Source organism: Pseudophryne corroboree, chromosome 2 (genome assembly GCF_028390025.1).
Source record: "Pseudophryne corroboree isolate aPseCor3 chromosome 2, aPseCor3.hap2, whole genome shotgun sequence".
Taxonomy (NCBI): Eukaryota; Metazoa; Chordata; class Amphibia; order Anura; family Myobatrachidae; genus Pseudophryne; species Pseudophryne corroboree.
In genome coordinates this window covers 407,855,989-407,882,741 of record NC_086445.1, presented here as the reverse complement: position 1 = coordinate 407,882,741, position 26,753 = coordinate 407,855,989, and the positions used below count along the sequence as shown (strand labels likewise).

The 26,753-nt window shown below is 47.1% G+C and overlaps 1 protein-coding gene across 1 annotated transcript in view; it reads left to right on the top strand.

Moving 5' to 3' along the window:
* Nucleotides 1-3,884, top strand: part of IL18R1 (interleukin 18 receptor 1) — a 96,370-nt gene extending 92,486 nt beyond the window's left edge. Inside the window, exons 5-7 of the mRNA XM_063957136.1 lie at nucleotides 18-179; nucleotides 522-677; nucleotides 2,693-3,884. Of these exons, the coding sequence (XP_063813206.1) occupies nucleotides 18-179; nucleotides 522-677; nucleotides 2,693-3,069 (695 nt within the window). The 3' untranslated portion in view covers nucleotides 3,070-3,884. The remainder of the gene's footprint in view (nucleotides 1-17; nucleotides 180-521; nucleotides 678-2,692) is intronic.
* The last annotated feature ends 22,869 nt before the right edge of the window (nucleotides 3,885-26,753 follow it).

The window sequence follows — 26,753 nt, the reverse complement described above, 5'->3', positions numbered from 1 at the left end:
TTTTTTCTTTTTAACAGATAAGAATCCGGACATTTCTAAGAGTATCTTCACAGCTTCAATTATTGCAGCTATCACTTGTTCTGTCTCCACTGTGATTCTAGTTGTTTTGTGCATTTTGTTTAGAATACAAATTGTTTTATTGTACCGCAATGTAACAGGACTGGATGAGACCATTGGAGGTGAGTACCAGTGCTGTGAGGCAGTAATGCTAACCATGACACCATCTATGCTGCCCCATTCTTATTCATTTTTCAGAGCTCAAGAGAATGTCAGATAAGTCACATATACCGGATAATGACATAGGCAGATTCCATTTTGTGGTTACATTGCTTCTATTTTGCTCACTTCCACGAGGACAGCTCCCAGCATCAATATAACTATAAGTGTACAATGCTTTAACAATATTGTAGAGTAGCAAAGACATTTATACTATATTATTGGTTTTGACTTTTTAATATCTTAGCTGATTCAAACCTTTCATCGTAAAAACCATATAACTTGAGATTGTTTTATTTATCCAGACGGAAAAGAGTACGACGCTTACCTGTCTTTTGAAGGTCATTGTAATACTGAAGCAGAAGAAAGAGACTTTGCATTCCAGACTTTTGTTCCAATTTTGGAAAACCACTTTGGTTATAAACTGTGCATTTTTGAGAGAGATGCTATTCCAGGAGAAGGTGACAATACATTCATCTCTTATTATTTTTCTTCATACATTTGTACATATTTTTTTTTTAAAGTGCAGTAATTGTACTGTGGATAGCAGAGGAGTTGCCTGAAGCCCAGAGCAAGTGCATGGTATGCCCCATGTCCTGTACTGAAGTGTGTCCGGGGAGAGGGGGTGGTGAGCACGGGGGTGGAAGTTGAAGTGCAAGACTAAATAAAACTACAGCAGGGGGAAGAGTCCCACTGGAGTGAAAGAGTGTATGTGCTGTCATAGAGCGACACACCACTGAAGGAGCATATACAGCTGCAAGAAGTTGGTGTGGCCATCTGCATACATAGAAGCATGCAGGGAGGACAGCATTTAGATGACTACAGTGCATGGCTGTACAATTTTTGCCTGGAAAAAGCACACACCACTGGTCTATAGTGCATGACCAGTGGCCCAACTTTGAAGATGACTTTAGAGTAGATTACTTAAAGCTTAGAGAGATGAAGTCTAGAGAGAAAAAGTACCAACCAATCAGCAGATGTGTCCTCTTCAGTTGTTACTGCAATGCGTACATACTGTATAACTCGTAGCATAGCCCTGCTATGCATACAATTCAATTGAAGCCAACCATTGAGTTCTATGGGAGTCAGTCAAATGCATGTGGCTTGCCACGATGAGTTTGCATTGCAATCCTGCCACAGTAAGCTGCTACACACAGCAAAGCTGTAGTGGGACACATCTGTAACTGTCACTGCAACATGGCAGTTAGGAAACAGTTTGGGGTCTGAAGCACTGCCTGTGGTGGTCGTGCTTGGCCAGCCGGATCACTGCTCATCTTTAATGTCTGTCCTGCTGTTATGAAAGGCAGGTCACCAAATCCACACCTGTGTCCATGACATGACGTATAACCATACACCTCGCCAAGTTGGCGATGAATGTCAGCTGTTGATGTGCCCTTTAGATGCAGAAATCTGATCACACTACGCACCTCAATGTATGACCATGTTTTCGCCAGCCCCGCCATTTTACAACTGATGTTAGGACTGTATGACTAATATGAGGTGCAGTCTAATGGCCATGAGGGGAAGCAGTGGTCTACCTGCTCTGTCCTGGTGAGAAATAAATGGAATAGAGAACATTAAACACCTGAGAGGTCTTGTAACCTTACTTATTGAAACACCCGCATATAGGGGGTCATTCCGAGTTGATCGTAGCTGTGCTAAATTTATCACAGCTACGATCATCTTCCCTGACATGCGGGGGGACGCCCAGCACAGGGCTAGTCCGCCCCGCATGTCAGTTCGACCCCCCTCCCCCACACAAATACAAAAGCATCACACAGCGGCAATGCCCTTGTATTTGAGGAGTAACTCCCGGCCAGTGCAGCTACTGCGGCTGGCCGGGAGTTAATTGTTGCTGCCGCTGGCCGCAGCGGCTGTGTGAGACATCAGGCAGTCGCCGCGGGCCGCCCCCCCCCAACGGTCCGGCCACGTTTGTGTTGACCGGACAGCTCCCCCTAAACGGCGGCTTAGCCCCCTCCTGCCCAGCGACCGCCTCTGTCTTAGAGGCGATTGCTAGGCAACGAAAGCTGCCATGCGCCGGCACACTGCGGCACCAGCGCATGTGCAGTTCCGACCCGATCGCTGTGCTGCGACAAACTGCAGCGAACGATTGGGTCGGAATGACCCCCATAGTCCCCACCACATCTACACACAAACAGACTAGGGATAATTTTTTGTCAGGAGTCAATTAACCCACCAGAGCACCAGGATCACTTTCTCCAACTTCCTTCAGAGACATCAGGCCTCTCCATATCAATTGTGCATTTTACATCAGTCAAATTCATAGAGTTTCACAAAAAGGTCCAAAACTACTGGTTTACTCAAGAGCAGTTGTTTCATAGCTATGTGATAGTTGTTTTTTACTTTAAAATATTCTTGTTTCCACCACAAATATATTGTTTGTATATCCTGCCATACATATTGAAAGTGTACTCTACACAGTAGTGATGTAACTGTACGTGTTCCTATTTCACAGCTTTGGTTGATGACGTGCATTTGCTTCTGGAAAAAAGCAGAAGATTGATTGTTATCTTGAGCAAAAACTACATCACTGACAAAGCCATGTATGAATTTGAAAGTGGTTTGCACAAAGCAATGGTGGAACGGAAGATAAAAGTTATATTGATTGAGCTCACCCCTATAAGTGAGCTGAGTATTAAACTGGAATCCCTGCAACTTCTCAAAATGAGAAACAAGGTTAAGTGGGAAGGAGATAAGTCTCAGCCTCTGAATTCTACATTTTGGAAAAAAATCCGGTATTTAATGCCCGCCAAACCGGTGAAGCCAAAAATTCAATTATTTAAAAATTCCAAAGAATACAGACTTGAAAAATCAGATCCAAGAAATTGGTAATTTCAGCATGGACCTAGTAAACATTTGCTGATACCAGACTACAGTATAAGTGACAACATGTTTGTAGCACTTATCCAAACATTGAGATTGCAGTGATAACTTAACCAGTGTAGGATCTCTCTGTCTTTTTGTACACAACAAGATAAATATACAAACAGATATGTAAATGTTACCACTCTGGACATAGGGTGCTTCTGATGTTCAAACCTTTAGTGTATCTCAATTATTCTTAGTTCCTAATTATGTAAATACAGTATGTAAAAGTTAATAGCTTGATTTGGTCTAATTTTAAGGGGGTTTATTCCACATCGTGGGCAGCAGTTAAAACTTAATTACAGTAACAGAGCAATACAGTATTGTTCCATTCTGGGGACAGCTGCTCGAAAAGGCTGCTGTCACCCCGTAATCTCCTAACACTGCTACAGTGGTAGCAGTAATACCTACCGGAGATGACTGGGCAGACTGATCATGTGTGACCTGAGGCTTGTTTGCCCTGCACCTTTTGTGTCACATGCAGAGCCAAATTAAGGGGGGGGGGGGGGATTTGCCTGGGGCTAAGCGGCAACAGCCAGCAGCCCAGCACAGACAGGACAGCTGAGTGACGGCTTAGCTGTCCCATAATGCCACTCAGTCATTGGCTGGGTGCGCAGGCTGCAGAGAAGGTGGATGGATCCCCTCCCTAGCAGTGATGTGGAGCCTGTGGCCTTGAGCTGTTTGGAGACTATTGTATTGCCAGCAGATCCCCACCAAAAATGTAAGGCTGGCTACATATATATATATATATATATATATATATATATATAAAAATATATGTGTGTGTGTGTGTGTGTGTGTGTGTGTGTGTGTGTGTGTGTGTATATATAGCAATTCAGAACAGCATAAAAACCCAACGCGTTTCATCCATAGGACTTCTTCAGGGGTCTTATTGAATGCCAATGTCTATTTAACGACTATAGAAGAACCGTATAATTGTGCATTGATATAAGACCCCTGAAGAAGTCATATGGACGAAATGCATTGGGTTTTTATGCTGATCTGAATTGCTATCAGAATCTTCATTTTATCGCCATCATCTACATTGTTTATTGTCTAATGCCAAAACTGGATATTAATGTTCATTGCAAACTGTAAATCACACTGTTCTAACTGACTATAATTCATGTTATGTCAAGTTTACTCTTATGAATAAATTAGTATTTTTTTTAATAGTTGATATTGGCGGAGAAAGTACATCTTTCTGTCCATATTAGCTCCCTTTGGAAATCCCCAACTCTGTATATATATATATATATATATATATATATATACATATACAGTATATATATATATATATATATATATATATATCTAAAATATATATCTATATATCATATATGAGGAAAATCCCTGCAGTCGGGATGCTGGCATTCACATGACAACACTGGCATCCCAACAATTAGAATGCCAACAGAGCCCCCTCTCTTAAGTACCCCAGGCCCCCCAAAGCCTTAATCTACCTCACACCAAACAAAAGAAATACATTTTCCAATCTGCAGACCATATGCACGGTCTCTCTGTGCCTCCAGGCACTGATGGTCCAAGTCCATAGCACTAGTGGAAACGTTCCCTGCTCGATGGCCGCTTATCGGCACCAGTGTGTTGAACATTAGACTGAGCAGGGTTTAAATCCCTGCCAGTACAATTAGACCAATTCCGATCTATGGCTGGGAAGGTCCAAAAACCTGGACGAGAGCTGTGTGGTTGAGAGCCCACCCTTCTCTCCCTCAACCACACATCAGAGCCCCTATCCGGTCTTTGCACTGAACCAGGTCCTTTTACCTGGCTGCAAAGCACTTTCTCTGAGGCTGGATGGCTTTTCTTTAACCCTCTACAGCAGGGGTGTCAAACTCAAATTCATCGGGGGCCGCATCAGCAGTTTGGTCCCCATCAAAGGGCCGGTTGTATCTGTAGGTCTATGTGTCCACTCTTTATTATCATAAATTAATGTCACTGCATTCAATTATTATGTGCCCCCTTTTATAGTGCCCAGCCATGTGCCCCCTTTTATAGTGCCCAGCCATCTGCCCCCTTTTATAGTGCCCAGCCATCTGCCCCCTTTTATAGTGCCCAGCCATGTGCCCCCTTTTATAGTGCCCAGCCATGTGCCCCCTTTTATAGTGCCCAGCCATCTGCCCCCTTTTATAGTGCCCAGCCATCTGCCCCCTTTTATAGTGCCCAGCCATGTGCCCCCTTTTATAGTGCCCAGCCATCTGCCCCCTTTTATAGTGCCCAGCCATCTGCCCCCTTTTATAGTGCCCAGCCATCTGCCCCCTCCATTTACTTTACTTACCTTTTACTTCTTTCTTTCTTTTACTTCTTTCTTCTTGCTCCTCTCCGCGGCGTCCGCGCGCTCCTCTGATCCCTGGAGATGTCGGGCGGACGTCACGTGATGACGTCACGTCCGACACCCAGGGAGCAGTGCGGGGCAGGAAGAAGTCGGGCCAGGTCCCGGAAGGTAAGTAAATTTTTTTTTTTTTTTTTTAACTTGAGCCATTTTTAAAATGAATTTACTCCGTGCAGGGGAGGCTGCAAGGCTGGCGGCGGCACCGCGGGCCATCAGACGAGGTCTGGCGGGCCGGATTTGGCCCGCGGGCCTTGTGTTTGACACCCCTGCTCTACAGGGAAGTTGTGACCATTGGAAATACTGCATTCCCTGGTGAAACTAACACTGCCTCACCACAATATAAATACTAAAGACTTGTATGGCGCATACGTTACACAGAGTGTACAGTATGCACAAAGGTGCTGTTGTAATCAAGATGGACATTATTATAAATTTTGTTGAAAAGTGTAAGGTGTTCGTGGGCTGTGATTGGGTGGTTGCTGGCAGTGCATGCAAAAATGGTCAGTTCAGCAGACGTATTATGGGAGTGTTGGAGGAGTGTTAATGCAAGCGGTTGTGGTCAGAATAACTGCACCTGCCACAGATCTGGTGCAAGTCTGTATGGTACAACCAATGGTGGTGTCTAAGGATGCACCAATTGGTATTACTACATGCACTGATTCTGAAAGTGCATGTCTCAGTCATTGCACATTCAGCTGCACAGATGTATAGCAGGGAGTAAGTAAGTATCCGCCGCCACCTCTGAATCAGACCCTCTGTCTGATTCTCAGAGAGATGTCATTTTTTCCCACGGAAAACAAATTAGAGAGTCTTAGATTACACAAACACTTTTTACAATATCATGCTGCCATATGGGCAGCTTTCAAAGGGGGATAATGTCTCTGACGGGTGGAGACTGAGGGTTAGGGATACACTTACAAATTTCTAAGGCCCACCATAAGTCCCCCATGGGAAAAACACACACACATTGTCCCCCACAGACAAAAAATACACACATTGGCCCCATTAGCAAAACACACACATGCTGCCTTCCACAAGAAAAAAAACACACACATACATTTGACCTCATAATATAAAAAACATACACATTGGCCACCACGGGAGAAACCTAGTGACAAACAAAGGAGCTAGTCATATTGAAGCTGTCTTGCACCCCAATAGGTAACTCTTTTTAGGGGACTTATTGTCCGTGATGATGAGTGTTCTGATACCCTCCGTCGATATCAGATGAAGTGAAGGTATGGCTCACACACGCCTAGGAGGTAGTGTCTGTTGTGCTAGTAAAAAACACCCTCAGATTTCACCACATAGCTATTGGGCCTGTTGAAGGATCACTGAATAGGCCCAACGGTAAATACCAAAAAGGGTTCTGGATTCAGACTGCCCAGAGGACAAAAGTCTTAAGCAGTGGGTTGTTTTATCATGTGTGGCTTTCAGCCATGGCCTAAAGTTCTGCAGAACATCTTGCACATTATTTTCAACTTGTGGTCTAAGGGGGTAATTAATTCAGACCTGATATAACATGTGCAGAGAGAGTTAGATTAGGGTGAGGTGTGTTCAAACTGAAATCTAAATTGCAGTATAAAAATAAAGCAGCCTGTATTTACACAGAAACAAAATAACTCACCCAAATCTAACTCTCTCTGCACATGTTCTGTCTGCCTCACCTGCAGTGCACATGGTTTTACCCAACGGCTAACAAATTTGCTGCTACGATCAGGTCTGATTTACCCCCTAATATTGAACTTGGTGGTGGGAATGATGGTGTGGGTATGCCTGGACAAAAGACATTGAACATGAGAGGGAATTTTATCTCTGAGTATTTCAGAGGAGTGCCTTAAACATGTCAGAGTAATCTCTATAACATTTGTCTAACAGGTGCTTCGCAGCACATACTGCCCTTACTGTTAATTCATTGGACTGTGTATAGCGAGGACTAATGGTAACATAAGAGGTGTCCCATTCATAGAGGAAAGTCTGGAACATACCACCGGGGTTGCCATTGGGGGCAAAATGGCAGTGATGTGGATTGGAGTGCACCGCAGCCTGCAATTTTAAATTTGCAGTGGCAGCTTCTGATTGGCCGCCGGTCCATGAGCTCCGATTGGCTAGTCGCCTGCTCCAAATTTGAAATACTGCCGGTGCAGACCTTCTATGGCTGTCTGCTCCGGACTCCTTCCCTGTGTTGCTGCTGTGGTCCCGGCCTGCCGCACGCTTGCCTAAGTGCTCACCTGGAGTTCTGCGGCATTGTCACGGGAGCAGTAACTGGCGTCCAGACAGGTAAGTTGTGGGGGCGGAAGGTGTGGAAGAGTGGGGGGCCCTGCCTATTCTGGCAATCCCGGGCCCCACAATTTCTTATGGCAGTCCTGCACACCACTAATGAAATGCTTGTCATTGTTAGTAAGTTAGTAGCTAGCATGATATGTCATGTGAAAAAAAAGTGTATTTTAGTTTTTATTGATGATGATGACTGGGAGTTTCCCAATGGTATTACAATTGAAAAGATCAGCAAAGTCTTTTACCTCTGGAACATCATGTTGAATGACATGCACATTAACATTTAAAGTCATTAATTCAAGTTTTGTGCTGTTCGGCAAACCTAGGAGTGGTTTGACATTACTGTCCACTATATGAGACTGCATCAGTAAATTATGAATTGCAGCATGGTCTTGGTCCCATGGTCTTATTACCTGGCCACCATAAGCTATTAGATTCATAGGGGTATATTAAAGTGCAGGTATATAGAAGTGGGGATGTTGCTCATAGCAACCAATGAGATGATAAGTGGAATATTATTGGTTGCTCTGGGCAACATCTCCATTCCTATAAACCTACAATTTAGTAAATATACACCACTGTTATTTTGATGGCATTTTTTTTTCTCCTAATCTATTATGCAGGTAAAATGTTCACCCTTTTCAGCCTCCAGGTCAATACACAAACAGTGTGTATGCTGTTGCATGTGTTGCTGGAGGTCACATACATCACACTGTCTTTTAAACTCCCCTGCACTTTTATTGGACTGCTCATGCAGTATGCGTACTGTATGTGTATAGCAGTGTACAGTGTTAATTACTTCTCTCGTAAAAAATGTGTATGAGTAACATCATTGTAAACCCCACACACTGTCCTGTCCCTGATAAGCTCACTTGCTAATGCACCATAATCACATTTCTTTGCTAGTTGTTTCAGTTTGGCAGAGTCGACTGTACCATTAGGAAGCTTTAGGCTGCTGCCTAAGGTTTCTAGCCCCTGGAGGGCACCACTAAATTCATTAAGAAAAGAATATACTGTAGGATGCCTTTGTACAGATGGGTCCACCGTTATCTTGACTAGTTTTCTGTGCCTAGTCACAACATGACTTATTAGCATAAACCCATCATCTATTGTTCTCAGCTGCAATACAATACAGAGAACAATACAGCAGGGGATTAAGTTATTAAAGGAGGGGATTAAGTCCGACTGGCCAGTCTCAGTTAATCCTATTAAAGGTCAAGATAAATGTGGACCTATCTGTATAAAATTAGAAAACAGGCATTCAAAGGGAATGCTGGAAAGACTCAGAGTAGGGTAGAGCACTCTTATGGTACTATCATAAGAGTGCTTCATCCTATTCTGAGTCTTTCCAGCATTCCCTTTGAATGCCTGTTTTCTCCTCTATAACTTTGTTTACCCAGTGGGAGCACCACCACCTAATCTGACCCTCAAATATCCTCTCAAAGATTGATGAATAGTGGTCTATGATATAATTTTCCAATATAGATCTCAATACCTCTGGACCACTGTCGTGAGACGCACTCTCCCATTTCTTCCTTTGTAGAAGACATCATCCTTTTACACTGCGCTGGTGGCAGTTGCAGGTCTATCAGGTGCAGCTACGCTATCAGGAAGCGCCGCATAGTGTCTCAGTGCTTCCTCTGTGCTGACAAGTGTACATCAAGTCAGGTGAAGGCACGTGGGAGGTGAATGTAACTATGGTTCCCAATGGGCGACACCACAGCCAGCCCTCATAGCCCTGATGCACCTCCAGCAGCAAGCAGCAACAGATTACATGTCTGCACCCAGCAGCATCACTATAATGATGCTGCCATCTGTTAGGGGAATCCTGTCAATGATGAGGGAAAACAGGTAAACAGCTTAAGGTACAGTAAGTAACACTTGGGGGTTTCTGCAGGTGCACAGACAGTACAGATCTTACAGCCTGATTGGGGGTTTGCACTTGTAAACAGTACAATAGGGTAAACATGGGCACTGGGGTGCAATACAGTATATATGTATCTCCTATATAATAGCCCTGTGATTCTGTGCCTGGGTTTCTAACGCTGGGCGTGGCTAGAAGCTCTCATTGGGTTAGTGGCAGGTCTATCACACCCAGTCCATAGCTGATTGGGCGAGAAACGCCCTCCCACACAGGTTACATCCAATGGGAGGCTCTGCCCTTTGCCTGCTGTTTTCACAGAGCAGGATTAGCAATGGGACTGATGGAGCTACAGCTCCAGCCCCACACCCCACAATAGGCCCCCTGCATCTGCAGCATCATACCCTCCAACAATTTACACATAAACACTGATACACATTCGAAAAGGGGGCGTGGCCACGGGTACAGCAGTGTGGCCACGCCCCTTTTCCTATACTTTCAATGGAAGCTTGGAGAGTCAAAAAATGGTACAGACCATAAAAAAAAGGGACTGTACCTGCCAAAAAGGTGCAGCTGGAGGGTATGTCACTGCATCTGCAGCAAGTCTCTGCGCTGCAGATAGGGGAAAAAACAATCCTTTTACTACAGCGTCCTATGGGGGTCATTCCAAGTTGATCGCTAGCTGCATTTGTTCCCTGTGCAGCAATCAGTCAAAAACTCTGCACTTCTGCGCATGCGTATGCAGCGCAATGCGCATGTGCGGCTTACTATTACAACGAACTATGTAGTTTTACACAGGGTCTAGCAATGCTCTTCAGTCGCACAGGCAGCCGCAGAGTGATTGACAGGAAGAGGGCGTTTCTGGGCGTCAAATGACCATTTTCAGGGAGTGTTCGGAAAAACTCAGGCGTGGCTGACCGAATGCAAGGCGTGTTCATGACGTCAAATCAGGAACTGAATGATCTGAAGTGATCGTAAGTGCAGAGTAGGTCTGAAACTTTGAAACTGCACAAAAATCTTTTGTACCCGCCCTCCGATCCCTTCGTTCGCAATTCTACTAAGCTAAAATACACTCCCAGTGGGCGGCGGCATAGCGTTTGCACAGCTGCTAAAAGCTGCTAGCAAGCAATCGACTCGGAATGACCACCAATGTCTTGCTGCCAGTCCACCTGCCCCCTCCGGCATAAACAATCCCCACTCCCTAGCCGTGCCGCAGGTGGAACAAAAGCTGCTGTGGCCACCGGCATAGATGTGTATGAAAGCAGCGCAGTGGAAGACTTTCATAGGCCTCCCTGCGCCGCATACTCTCTGAGCCCCGGAGCCTGCTCTGCGTGTGATGTCACAGAAGTGCCTCCCTGCCACAGCCGCACCCAGATCCCCAGAGGCCCTGACTCCGCAACACAGCACCTGGGCTGCCGGCCTGGAAACCCCAAGATGGGTAATGTAATGAATAGAGAGGGTGATATCGCAGAGGGTAATGTATGGACGCTGAAACAATGTAAAAGGTGACAGTGCTGTGCAGTGCAGTGGGTGTGCTGTCAGGGCCGTTGCTAGAGTGTTCGGCGCCCCCCTGCAAACTATAAATTTGCACCCTCGCATACTTTACATACTTTACAAACGCACAGCGCACATAACGACCCCTGTAGTACTTACACATGTAATGCCCCTAAAGCAGAGATGCTTACACATGTCACGCCCCCCTGTACCAGTGATGCTTACACAAATAACACCCCCTGTAGCAGTGACGCTTACAAACGTAATGCCCCCTGTAGCAGTGACGTAATGCCCCCTGTAGCAGTGACGCTTACACCCGTAACGCCATCTGTACCAGTGCCGCTTACACACATTATGCAGCAGTCACACATACCCACACACAACAGACACATATATATACAAACACACACACACATACATACTGTCCATACATTACACACATACACAGTCACACATATATACAGTATACACAGACACTGTATATACACACACACACACACACACACACACACACACACTCACTCTCTTTCCAGACACTTATCTAATGAAGTCTGGCTGGCCGAAGCTGTAGCAGCTCATCCTCCTGCTGCAGCATGGTCCCGTGTAGCTCCGCCCCTTACTCCCATCTAGCTCCGCCCACTTTGGCTCCCTCCCGGCCACTGAATGTCACACAGGGGAGGGGAGGGGGGAGAGGAGGTTTTGTGCTGACAGCGCCGAGGGGGAGAAAAGGTTTTGTGCTTCCGGCGCCGCTGCATGTGTGACAGCAGCCGCCAGCAGCAGGGATAGCAGCAGAAGCTCAGCACAGGGATGCAGAGCAGGGAGAACGTCTCTCCTTCCTGGTGCCTCCCTGCACTGCATCCCTTTGCTGAGCGGCTAGCGCCGGCCCTGAGTGCAGTGTTAACTGACACTGCACAGCACTCTCACCTTTTACATTGTCCCAACGCGCCGCATTACAGGGAAGTAGACGCACTACATAAACTACAGCTCCCAGCAGCCCTTAGCACCGAAGCATTCTGCCCCTTAGGGCTGCTGGGAGCTAGGATAAGCATTACCCGCCCTTCCCCCACTCACAGTACCTCCGGGCCCCATCCGCGGAACCCCCACACCCCCCCTCCAGCACCCGCGATAGCTCCGGACCCCCACCCGCAGCGACCCCGCACCAGTACCTCCCGCCGCACCACTGCATCCGCCCCTCCCTCACCCGGGGCAATCCCTGCAACTGCTCCTCCCCCACCCGCAGCGGCTCTGGACCACCACCCCCATGCACCCTCCCCCACCTGTGGCACCACTCCCGTGACACCCCAGCATCCCATCCGTCTCTTTCCCGCACCCCCTACTCCCCCAACCAAAGCACCTACTAGGTGATTCACCAGGCCCTGCGTGCACTGTTCACGACGTTGCAAGGGCCTTCCACCCCTTAACCATTGCGAGCCCTTTGTCCGTGCAATATTTAACCACTCACACAATTATGATTGTATGTAATACTCCATATAATAAAAATGTTGTACGCCACAAGGGTGTGCAAGGGTTAAGGGGGCATAGCCCCTTACGACAGTGTGAAGAGCGCCCGTAGGGCGCGATGAATCACCTAGTATATATATATATATTGTAACACTGCAGCAGCTGAGGAACCACACAAGTCCAGTTTCTGGTACAACTGGCCCCAGCTAGTTTTATTATACAGAAAATAAAACAAACACCAAAAGAAAATACCTTGCCTGTCCGGCACTAACTAAACACAAGATGTTCCTAACTATCACTAAACAAAAACACAGAGTTCTCCAGTAAACACTGTATAGCTCACTTGTATCAGGAAGCGTGTTTCTCACACAGAGATCCTGCAGTCTTCCCAGGCAGTCTGCACACATTAATCAGTCTAGAAGCCCTATAAGACTCTTGCACAGCTGAAAGCCCTGATTAGCCCTCTGTGAGGCCAAAGATCCGAACTGGGCCCAATGTCTGGAACTTGCCCTATCTCTCTCTCAGGGCCCTTATCCAGCTTTTCCAGCAAACTGAAAAGGTTCTAACAAAACAAAAGCATTTTTCTAGAAGTTTTCATTTTCTAAAACATGTAAGACAAGAACCTAGGACAAACATACCTGCCCTCAAACACTATCCCAGTGTTCTTGTCACATATCCCCCTCCCCTGTTTTGACCTAGGTGCCGGAACACTTGTAGCCCCCAAACAGAAGATGCGGGACAATGCATCTGCGTTGGCCAATTGTGTACCCGGTCTATGTTCGACAGTAAACTTAAAATCCTGCAACGCTAGAAACCATCTAGTTACACGAGCATTCTTGCCTCTATTTACATACATCCATTTTAAAGGGGCATGATCTGTCACTAATCTGAATTGTCTACTAAAGAGGTAATTTCTCAAGGTATCTAGTGCCCACTTAATGACCAAAAGCCTCCTTTTCCACAATGGCATACCTTTTTTCATGCTCATTGAGTTTCCTACTCAATTAAATGATAGGGTGTTCGTCCCCATCTCTGGTTTGGGTCAACACAGCCCCTATCCCTACCTCTGAGGCATCTGTCTGTACCACAAATTCTTTTGAAAAATCTGGTGTTATCAATACCGGTTGTGAACACAAATCCACTTTTAACGCTTGGAATGCTTTTTCTGCATCAGGGTTCCATTTCACCATATTTGACTGCTTCCCTTTGGTAAGGTCTGACAACGGCACCGCTGTGGCCGCAAAATTGGGAATAAACCGTCTATAGTACCCAGTTATTCCCAAAAAAGCCCTTACCTGTTTTTTATTCACTGGACGAAGCCAGTTTTGAATAGCATCAATTTTATTCAATTGGGGCCTAATCAGACCTCTGCCTATGGTGAAGCCCAAGTATTTGACCTCCTCCATTGCGAGGCAGCACTTCTTTGGGTTAGCAGTTAACCCTGCCTTTCTGATTGAGTCCAGTACTGCTTGTACTTTAACCAAATGGGACCCCCAGTCTGTACTGTGAATTACCACATCATCCAAATAGGCAGCTGCATATTTTCTATGGGGCCTCAAAATTTTATCCATCGCCCATTGAAAGGTTGCTGGAGCCCCATGCAACCCAAAGGGTAACATCTTATACTGGTACAGCCCCTCCGGAACCGAAAAGGCTGTTTTTTCTTTTGCGCTATCAGATAAAGGTATTTGCCAGTAACCTTTGGTCAGGTCCAACGTGGTGAGAAACCTGGCTGTTCCCAGCCTTTCTATAAGCTCATCCACACGGGGCATGGGGTATGCGTCAAACTTGGACACCTCATTTAACTTACAAAAGTCATTACAGAAGCATATGCTACCGTCGGGCTTCGGGATGAGCACTATGGGACTGGACCACTCACTGTTAGATTCCTCTATGACTCCAAGTTCTAACATGGTTTTAACTTCTTTAGAAACAGCTTCTCGCTGAGCTTCAGGAATCCTATATGGCTTTAAATGAACCCTGACCCCTGGTTCTGTGACAATGTCATGTTTTATTATGGTCGTTCGGCCAGGCAGCTCTGAAAATATCTCCTTATTTTGGATAAGAAATTCTTTAACCTGATTGTTCTGATCAGCTGACAATGTCTCTGACACCTTTACTGCGGGACGCAACCGGGGTGAAGACACCGACGGGCAAGGCTCCGCTGACAGAGACAACCTATCTTTCCAGGGTTTGATTAAGTTAACATGGTAGATTTGTTCGGGTTTTCTCTTTCCCGGCTGGTATACTTTGTAATTAACCTCATTCACTTTTTCCCTAATCTCAAATGGACCCTGCCTTTTAGCTAGGAATTTGCTTTCCACAGTGGGTACCAAAACAAGAACTCTATCTCCAGGAGCAAATTCCCGTACCTTGGCACTCCCGTTATAGACCCTCTGTTGAGCACTGTGGGCCTGTTCCATGTGCTCTCTGACAATAGGTACCACGGCTGCAATCCTATCCTGCATTTGTGTTACATGTTCAATAACGCTTCTATAAGGAGTGGGCTGTCCTTCCCACGTCTCTTTGGCAATGTCCAACAGCCCTCTGGGGTGTCTACCATACAACAAATCAAATGGAGAAAACCGCGTAGAGGACTGAGGAACTTCTCTGATGGCCATTAACAAGTAGGGCAACAAACAATCCCAGTTTTTCCCATCTCTCTCAACAACCTTTTTTAACATACTTTTTAATGTTTTATTAAACCTTTCCACCAACCCGTCAGTTTGGGGGTGGTAGATGGACGTCCTGAGGTGAGTGACCTTAAATAATTTGCACAATTCTTTCGTAATCCTTGACATAAATGGAGTACCTCGGTCAGTCAAAATTTCTTTTGGTATTCCCACTCTACTAAAAACCTGCACCAGCTCCCTAGCTATCACCTTGGTTGTGATAGTGCGTAAAGGGACAGCCTCAGGATATCGAGTGGCATAGTCCATAATTACCAGGATATACTGATGGCCCCGAGCAGACTTTAACAAGGGCCCCACGAGATCCATGGCTATTCTGTCAAACGGGACCTCTATAATAGGCATGGGAACTAGTGGGCTCCTGAAATGGGGTCTAGGGGCATGATACTGGCATTCAGGACAGGAAGAACAATATTCAGACACTTCTTTATAAACCCCTGGCCACACTCTTTATAAACCCCTGGCCAAAAGAACCTTTGTAAAACTCTTTCAGTGGTTTTTTCTGCCCCTAAGTGTCCTGCGGTAACGTGACTATGAGCTAAATCTAGTACCGTTCTCCGATAAGACTGGGGAACTACCAGCTGTTCCACCACATCCTCACCCCTTTTGATAATGTGGTACAAGAGCTCATTACAGATGGCCATGTGGGGATACGTAACCCTGTCACCTGGTACCACAGGTTCCCCATTAGCAATCTTAACATTCTCTCTAGCCTTTATCAAGGTAGGATCCTTCAACTGTTCAGACGCAAACAGATCCTTCTTTACCTCCAGGTCAGGCACGCTTTCAGTTCTAACTACTATGTCTCTGTTCCCAGCAAGAGGGTCTTCACTGGATTCCCCATCTGTCCCTTCCCCAACCAAACTAGCAAAAGGCAAAGGGTCAGAAAGTTCTGAAGACACACGTACATCCATGAAATCACCGGTATTATCAACTGGCTCTTTACTTCTCACATCTGTTGATAAACGTGATTCCCACAGTTTCCAAAAATGAGGAAAATCCCTCCCTATTATGGCCTCATGCACCAAGGTTGGGACCAGTCCTACTATAACAATTGCTGACCCACAACAAGTTTCTATATTTACTTCAGCAGTGACATAATGTTGGGTATCCCCATGTATGCAAGTTACCCCAATAGGTATTTGCTGGACCTTTAAGGGGTTCACTAACCCCGCTTTCACGAGGGTAACTAAACTTCCTGAATCTAGCAAGGCCTCTACCCGGTTACCCTCTAAGAACACATCACACATTTGTTTTTTCAGCTCAGGTGAAGGTACCACAGTACAGGCTAACCTAGCAAAGAAAGACATTCTGTGACATTCAAAGGCAGCATCACATTGCATGGGTTCTTGCGTGACTGGGCAATTGGCAATAACATGACCTGGCATACCACACCTAAAACATTTAACCACACGATTATCAACCCGTTTGGGCAGCATAGACCGTTCTAGCCCCATTGGCCTGTCTCCAGGGCCAGTGTTTACAGTCTCTCCAGCCTTGCGTTCTCTTAACCGCCCAGCATCATTTTCCCACGGAACAGTCTTACCAGTCTTTACTGAAGGGCGCTGTCAAGGATCTATGGGTTGCTGGGTGGTCATCAGTAGTTCCTCTGCTGCCAAATACCTCTCTACCATGTCCACTAATTGGTCAGCAGTACCCGGGTTTCCATGGCTCACCCACTTGCGCAGGATCATGGGCAAAGATCTCAAGTAGCAGTCCATGACGACTCTTTCAACCATCTGGGGACCAGTTAATGTCTCTGGCTGTAACCATTTTTTTGTTAGCTGAATAAGGGCGTGCATCTGGGAGCGAGGAGGCTTCTCCATGGCGTACACCCAACGGTGCACCCGTTGTGCTCGTACTGACAGCGTGACTCCCTGGCGGGTCAGGATCTCAGTCTTTAGTTTATCATAGTCCCGAGCCTCAGCAGGGCTTAAATCAAAGTACGCTTTTTGGGGCTCACCTGACAGAAAAGGTGCCAGCAGACTGGCCCACTGTGCTTTCGGCCAGTTCTCACGCTCGGCAGTCCTTTTGAAACGTGGTCAGGTAGGCCTCCACATCATCAGCCTCTGTCATTTTCTGCAGGAAGTGACTGGCCCGTATAGAACTAGAGCTGGTCGGAGCACTGATGGCCACATCTCCAATCCGGGCTGCAAGGCTCTGCACCACTTCTGTTAAGGCCTCTCTATCCTGACGCTGTTGCCTGTAAAGTTCGTCAACAGCTGCCTGCTGTTGTCTCCTATTTTCCTCCATTGCCACCTGCTGCTGTCTGTTGGCCTCCTGCTGAGCCGCTGTAGCTTGCAGCAAGGCTTTAAGCAGTTCCTCCATGTCGACAGATTTTTCAGGCGGCTTTGTAGCTGCTTTCACCCAGGACATATATCAAATCCTCAGGGCGAGTCTCAGTAACTTCACACTGGGCTGTATCTGCATAAACCACCGTTTTCTGCAGGCCTCACAAAGCTGCTGCTTTCACTTATGCGCAGAACAGCATGCTTGCATTCTCCACCAAGTTGTAACACTGCAGCAGCTGAGGAACCACACAAGTCCAGTTTCTGGTACAACTGGCCCCAGCTAGTTTAATTATACAGAAAATAAAACAAACATCAAAAGAAAATACCTTGCCTGTCCGGCACTAACTAAACACAAGATGTTCCTAACTATCACTAAACAAAAACACAGAGTTCTCCAGTAAACACTGTATAGCTCACTTGTATCAGGAAGCGTGTTTCTCACACAGAGATCCTGCAGTCTTCCCAGGCAGTCTGCACACATTAATCAGGCTAAAAGCCCTATAAGACTCTTGCACAGCTGAAAGCCCTGATTAGCCCTCTGTGAGGCCAAAGATCTGAAATGGGCCCAATGTCTGGAACTTGCCCTATCTCTCTCTCAGGGCCCTTATCCAGCTTTTCCAGCAAACTGAAAAGGTTCTAACAAAACAAAAGCATTTTCCTAGAAGTTTTCATTTTCTAAAACATGTAAGACAAGAACCTAGGACAAACATACCTGCCCTCAAACACTATCCCAGTGTTCTTGTCACAATATATATATATATATATATATATATATATATATACAATGCAGCTTGTGTCCGGCACTCCGCTATGAATAGATAAATGCCACAGTGCCCTGGTTTTCAATAGCATAGAATTCCATAAATAACTGGCACTCATGGACTAAAAAACGGACAATACTCAAATACTTGCTGTCAGCAAGTATTTGAGTATTGTCCGTTTTTTAGTCCATGAGTGCCAGTTATTTATGGAATTATATATATATATATATATAGATACAGTATATATCTACTATATAAAAGCGTCAATTTGTCCTTCTGTCTTTCTATACAAATCCACAGTTTACAAGTGAAGATCGTGAATTTTTACATACGACCGTATTAAAACATGGCGGAGGCAACTAAAACAATCAGAAATCCCTAGCACCCCTGGGGAGGGGGGGGGGGGGGGTGACATCAGCACAGAGTATATCAGGACCCAGCATAACGCCGGAATTGCTGGGGCAATGTACTAAAAAATTGGTACACACATGCCTTACAATCTGGGAAAAAACATTGTGGGGGTCAGACACTCTTAGCACCCCTAGGGGTGGGACAGCAGCACAGAGTATGTCTGCAGGCAGCGAAACTGTGGAAGGCCTGCAGCAATTTACACCAAACTTGGTACACATATGACTTACAATCTGGGAACAAACTCTGTGGGGGTTAGACACCCCTAGCATCCCTAGGGGTGGGACAGCAGCACAGAGTATTTCAGGAGACAGAATAGCTCCCGAATGCCTGCACCAATTTACAACAAACTTGGTTCACATATGATTTACAAGCTGTGAACAAACACTGTGGGGGTAAGACACCCCTAGCACCCCTAGGGGTGAGGCAGCAGCTAGGGTTGCCACCTCATGCATCATCGATTCCTGGAGATCAACCCCCCCCCCAATCCCAACCCCCAACCCACCCCCTCGCGGCACCAAGCAATGTTCATGTAAATAAAATTATGTACCATATTTATAAAATATTTTCCGCACAAACAATCTAAATGAAACAGTGTATCTATATAAACAGGAATATAATAGTCACCACTTGGATAAATTACAGGCATTTGGTGCCTTAAAACTAGATTGTGTGAAAGAGGGAAGAACCATGGAAGTGTAAGTGTTGCACACAACCTAATCAATGTCAAGCTTCAAAGGGTTAAGCAAACAAATGCACTACTAAAAGGTGTCTGTTAGTGATTAAAAAATATACATATATCTATATATAACTTGAGCCTCTATTTGTTTCATGCCTGCTCATTATATTATAAATATACCTGTGACATGCCTGTCAGCTCTCGTTGCTTTTCTCACATGAGCCGGGCCGGCGTTACTTCACCACCGCAGCCTGGGGAAACACTGAGGAAGAGCTGCCGATGGCAGCATCACGGCAGCTTCGGCTCAGTCTGTGGTCCACAGGTGCAGCCCGGGCAAACGCTGAGGAAGAGCTGCTGATGGCAGCATCACGGCAGCTTCGGCTCAGTCTGGGCTAAACACATTCTCGCAAGATTTGATGTCATCATCTCACAAGACAGTCACTGTAGTTCACTGAGTTCCTTGGCTGCCAAGGAGCACTGCTGATGCTCCCAGGGTCCCTTTATTCCTGGAGAATCCAGGAATCCAGGTGAAGGGAAAAGCCTCCTGGAGGGTTGCCACCAAATCCTGGAGAATCCAGGAAATCAGGGAGAGGTGGCAACCCTAGTTAGCAGCACAGAGTTTTACAGCAGACAGCATAACTCTGTAATGCCTGGAGCAATTTACACCAAACTTGCTACACATATTACTTACACACTGGGAACAAACACTGTGGGGGTTGGACACCCCTAGCACCCCTAGGGGTGGGCCAGCAGCACAGACTATATCAGGACATGTATGATATGTCAGTGATGACAGGGATGCATGTGACTGGGGCAGGGACATGATGTGAGGAGAGGAATGCAGGCAGCACAATATAATGGAAGTAGTACGGTCCCCCAGCAGCACAGAGTATATCAGGAGATACATAATGTGCTATGCTTTATAAGAAACTGTAAAAAAAAACGATAATTTCACAGGAGCACTGACATGATGTGAGGAGGGGAATGGAGGCAGCAGGAAGCCACAGACAGAGTTGTATAGTGGGAAGAGCAGGGTCCCTTGGGGGACCAAAAAGGGGTCCAGCCACTACACAAAGTGCATCAGGGAAGCAAGATTTGCCTATATACTAGATCTCCAACCAACGTAAATTAACGAACAACTATCATTCAAATTTACCATCCTCATCCCGTAGTGAAGCACGGGTATTCAGCTATCAGCTGGTATTCAGCTATGTTATTTATACTGTGTTTAATATTTAAACTTATTTTTGTAAACAGACATTCTTAAAATCACGGGCAATGCTGGGTACTCCAGCTAGTATGTATATATATATATATATATATATATATATGTATATATATAGGGATGTAGCATGGATCGGCACTCCCATTAGACAGACATCGGCGCTGGTGCCCTCAACCGAGTACTGGATAAGTCGTGGGAAAGGAGGAAGCGGCACTCAGCTTTTCAAATAATCAAAGAAGTGTATTAAAACTAGTGATGAGCACCGGAAATTTTTCGGGTTTTGTGTTTTGGTTTTGGGTTCGGTTCCGCGGCCGTGTTTTGGGTTCGAACGCGTTTTGGCAAAACCTCACCGATTTTTTTTTGTCGGATTCGGGTGTGTTTTGGATTCGGGTGTTTTTTTCAAAAAAACCCTAAAAAACAGCTTAAATCATAGAATTTGGGGGTCATTTTGATCCCAAAGTATTATTAACCTCAATAACCATAATTTCCACTCATTTTCAGTCTATTCTGAACACCTCACACCTCACAATATTATTTTTAGTCCTAAAATTTGCACCGAGGTCGCTGGATGGCTAAGCTAAGCGACCCAAGTGGCCGACACAAACACCTGGCCCATCTAGGAGTGGCACTGCAGTGTCACGCAGGATGGCCCTTCCAAAAAACACTCCCCAAACAGCACATGACGCAAAGAAAAAAAGAGGCGCAATGAGGTAGCTGTGTGAGTAAGCTAAGCGACCCTAGTGGCCGACACAAACACCTGGCCCATCTAGGAGTGGCACTGCAGTGTCACGCAGGATGGCCCTTCCAAAAAACACCCCCCAAACAGCACATGACGCAAAGAAAAATGAAAGAAAAAAGAGGTGCAAGATGGAATTGTCCTTGGGCCCTCCCACCCACCCTTATGTTGTATAAACAGGACATGCACACTTTAACCAACCCATCATTTCAGTGACAGGGTCTGCCACACGACTGTGACTGAAATGACGGGTTGGTTTGGACCCCCACCAAAAAAGAAGCAATTAATCTCTCCTTGCACAAACTGGCTCTACAGAGGCAAGATGTCCACCTCATCATCATCCTCCGATATATCACCGTGTACATCCTCCTCCTCACAGATTATCAATTCGTCCCCACTGGAATCCACCATCTCAGCTCCCTGTGTACTACTTTGTGGAGGCAATTGCTGCTGGTCAATGTCTCCACGGAGGAATTGATTATAATTCATTTTAATGAACATCATCTTCTCCACATTTTCTGGATGTAACCTCGTACGCCGATTGCTGACAAGGTGAGCGGCGGCACTAAACACTCTTTCGGAGTACACACTTGTGGGAGGGCAACTTAGGTAGAATAAAGCCAGTTTGTGCAAGGGCCTCCAAATTGCCTCTTTTTCCTGCCAGTATAAGTACGGACTGTCTGACATGCCTACTTGGATGCGGTCACTCATATAATCCTCCACCATTCTTTCAATGGGGAGAGAATCATATGCAGTGACAGTAGACGACATGTCCGTAATCGTTGTCAGGTCCTTCAGTCCGGACCAGATGTCAGCATCAGCAGTCGCTCCAGACTGCCCTGCATCACCACCAGCGGGTGGGCTCGGAATTCTGAGCCTTTTCCTCGCACCCCCAGTTGCGGGAGAATGTGAAGGAGGAGATGTTGACAGGTCGCGTTCCGCTTGACTTGACAATTTTGTCACCAGCAGTTCTTTGAACCCCAGCAGACTTGTGTCTGCCGGAAAGAGAGATCCAAGGTAGGTTTTAAATCTAGGATCGAGCACGGTGGCCAAAATGTAGTGCTCTGATTTCAACAGATTGACCACCCGTAAATCCTTGCTAAGCGAATTAAGGGCTCCATCCACAAGTCCCACATGCCTAGCGGAATCGCTCTGTGTTAGCTCCTCCTTCAATGTCTCCAGCTTCTTCTGCAAAAGCCTGATGAGGGGAATGACCTGACTCAGGCTGGCAGTGTCTGAACTGACTTCACGTGTGGCAAGTTCAAAAGGTTGCAGAACCTTGCACAACGTTGAAATCATTCTCCACTGCGCTTGAGACAGGTGCATTCCACCTCCTATATCAAGCTCAGTTGTATAGGCTTGAATGGCCTTTTGCTGCTCCTCCAACCTCTGAAGCATATAGAGGGTTGAATTCCACCTCGTTACCACTTCTTGCTTCAGATGATGGCAGGGCAGGTTCAGGCGTTTTTGGTGGTGCTCCAGTCTTCTGTACGTGGTGCCTGTACGCCGAAAGTGTCCCGCAATTCTTCTGGCCACCGACAGCATCTCTTGCACGCCCCTCTCGTTTTTTAAATAATTCTGCACCACCAAATTCAAGGTATGTGCAAAACATGGGACGTGCTGGAATTTGCCCATATTTAATGCACACACAATATTGCTGGCGTTGTCCGATGCCACAAATCCACAGGAGAGTCCAATTGGGGTAAGCCATGATCTTCCTCAGTTGCCGTAAGAGGTTTTTAGCTGTGTGCGTATTCTGGAAAGCGGTGATACAAAGCGTAGCCTGCCTAGGAAAGAGTTGGCGTTTGCGAGATGCTGCTACTGGTGCCGCCGCTGCTGTTCTTGCGGCGGGAGTCCATACATCTACCCAGTGGGCTGTCACAGTCATATAGTCCTGAGCCTTCCCTGCTCCACTTGTCCACATGTATGTGGTTAAGTCAGCGGTGCAAGTAGAAAAAATGTCTTACGGGTACTGTGTGCGCGCGCCAAAGGCGCGCGTGCAAAAAAATGGGTGTGGCCAAATGCCACATGGGGCGTGGCCAATGAAAATGGGGGCGTGATACACATATGGGGGAGGGGCAGATACACGTATGACCCCAATAGTGTCAGATACACGTTGCACCACAGTGCTAGATATACATTGCCCCACAGTGCCAGATACATATAACCCCACAGTGCCAGATACACATTGCCCCACAGTGCCAGATACACAAATGTCCCCAGAGTGCCAGATACACAAATGTCCCCAGAGTGTCAGATACACATTGCCTCACAGTGCCAGATACACATTGCCCCACAGTGCCAGATGCACATTGCCCCACAGTGCCAGATACACAAATGTCCCCAGAGTGCCAGATACACATTGCCCCACAGTGCCAGATACACATTGCCCCACAGTGCCAGATACACAAATGTCCCCAGAGTGCCAGATACACATTGCCCCACAGTGCCAGATGCACATTGCCCCACAGTGCCAGATGCACATTGCCCCACAGTGCCAGATACACATTGCCCCACAGTGCCAGATACAGAAATGCCCCCAGAGTGCCATACATTGCCTCACAGTGTCAGCTACACATTGCCCCACAGTGCTAGATACACAAATGCCCCCACTGTGTCAGATATACATTGCCCCCCGTGCCAGATACAGAAATGCCCCTACAGTGCCAGATATGCCCCCAGTGCCAGATATCCTCCAGTGCCAGGTATACATGCCCCCCTGTGCCAGATATCCCCCAGTGCCAGGTATATATGCCCCCCTGTGCTAGATATGCCCCCAGTGCCAGATATCCCCCAGTGCCAGGTATACATGCCCCCCCAGTGCCAGATATCCCCCAGTGCCAGGTATACATGCCCCCCCAGTGCCAGATATCCCCCAGTGCCAGGTATACATGCCCCCCCCCAGTGCCAGATATCCCCCAGTGCCAGGTATAACATGCCCCCCCAGTGCCAGATATCCCCCAGTGCCAGGTATAACATGCCCCCCCAGTGCCAGATATCCCCCAGTGCCAGGTATACATGCCCCCCTGTGCCAGATATCCCCCAGTGCCAGGTATATATGCCTCCCTGTGCCAGATATGCCCCCAGTGCCAGGTATACATGCCCCCCTGTGCCAGATATCCCCCAGTGCCAGGTATATATGCCCCCCTGTGCCAGATATGCCCCCAGTGCCAGGTATATATGCCCCCCTGTGCCAGATATGCCCCCAGTGCCAGGTATACATGCCCCCCTGTGCCAGATATCCCCCAGTGCCAGGTATATATGCCCCCCTGTGCCAGATATGCCCCCAGTGCCAGGTATATATGCCCCCCTGTGCCAGATATGCCCCCAGTGCCAGGTATACATGCCCCCCCAGTGCCAGGTATAACATGCCCCCCTCCCCTACTCACCGCTGCCGTCGCTGTCCTCCTGTCTGTCATGTGAGGGAAGGAGAGTGCAGCCTGCGCCTCTCGTTCCCCTCAGTCTTCGGCGGGTGTCTCAGTTTAATTCAGCGCCGATCCGTGAGCCAATCAGAGCTCGCGGGTGCGAGCTCTGATTGGCTCACGGATCGGCGCTGAAGTAAACTGAAACACCCACCGGAGACTGAGGGGAACGAGAGGCGCAGGCTGCACTCTCCTGCCCTCACATCAGAGGCGTGTGCGGCGGTGCGGCGTGGGGGAGGGAGGGAAGGAAGAGGAGCGGCGGCCCGTCGGTGTGGGTACGGCGTACCCACGGCTAAATTCTTACGGGTACGCCGTACCCACCCGTACCCGCCCACTTGCACCACTGGGTTAAGTGGAAATTGGGTACAACTGCATTTTTTAGGACACAGGTGAGTCTTTTTCTGAGGTCTGTGTACATTTTCGGTATCGCCTGCCTAGAGAAATGGAACCTAGATGGTATTTGGTACCGGGGACACAGTACCTCCAACAAGTCTCTAGTTGCCTCTGCAGTAATGATGGATACCGGAACCACGTTTCTCACCGCCCAGGATGCCAAGGCCTCAGTTATCCGCTTTGCAGCAGGATGACTGCTGTGATATTTCATCTTCCTCGCAAAGGACTGTTGGACAGTCAATTGCTTGGTGGAAGTAGTAAAAGTGGGCTTATGAGTACGACTTCCCCTCTGGGATGACCATCGACTCCCAGCAGCAACAACAGCAGCGCCAGCAGCAGTAGGCGTTACACGCAAGGATGCATCGGAGGAATCCCAGGCAGGAGAGGACTCGTCATAATTGCCAGTGACATGGCCTGCAGGACTATTGGCATTCCTGGGGAAGGAGGAAATTGACACTGAGGGAGTTGGTGGGGTGGTTTGCGTGAGCTTGGTTACAAGAGGAAGGGATTTACTGGTCAGTGGACTGCTTCCGCTGTCGCCCAAAGTTTTTGAACTTGTCACTGACTTATGATGAATGCGCTGCAGGTGACGTATAAGGGAGGATGTTCCGAGGTGGTTAACGTCCTTACCCCTACTTATTACAGCTTGACAAAGGCAACACACGGCTTGACAAATGTTGTCCGCATTTCTGTTGAAATACTTCCACACTGAAGAGCTGATTTTTTTGGTATTTTCACCAGGCATGTCAATGGCCCTATTCCTCCCACGGACAACAGGTGTCTCCCCGGGTGCCTGACTTAAACAAACCACCTCACCATCAGAATCCTCCTGGTCAATTTCCTCCCCAGCGCCAGCAACACCCATATCCTCCTCATCCTGGTGTACTTCAACACTGACATCTTCAATCTGACTATCAGGAACTGGACTGCGGGTGCTCCTTCCAGCACTTGCAGGGGGCGTGCAAATGGTGGAAGGCGCATGCTCTTCACGTCCAGTGTTGGGAAGGTCAGGCATCGCAAACGACCCAATTGGACTCTCCTTGTGGATTTGTGATTTCGAAGAACGCACAGTTCTTTGCTGTGCTTTTGCCAGCTTGAGTCTTTTCATTTTTCTAGCGAGAGGCTGAGTGCTTCCATCCTCATGTGAAGCTGAACCACTAGCCATGAACATAGGCCAGGGCCTCAGCCGTTCCTTGCCACTCCGTGTGGTAAATGGCATATTGGCAAGTTTACGCTTCATCTCCGACAATTTTATTTTAGATTTTTGAGTCCTTTTTTTACTGATATTTGGTGTTTTGGATTTTACATGCTCTGTACTATGACATTGGGCATCGGCCTTGGCAGACGACGTTGCTGGCATTTCATCGTCTCGGCCATGACTAGTGGCAGCAGCTTCAGCACGAGGTGGAAGTCGATCTTGATCTTTCCCTATTTTTGGAACCTCAACATTTTTTTTGTTCTCCATATTTTAATAGGCACAACTAAAAGGCACCTCAGGTAAACAATGGAGATGGATGGATACTAGTATACTTATGGATGACGAGCGACTGCCGACACAGAGGTAGCTACAGCCGTGGACTACCGTACTGTGTCTGCTGCTAAT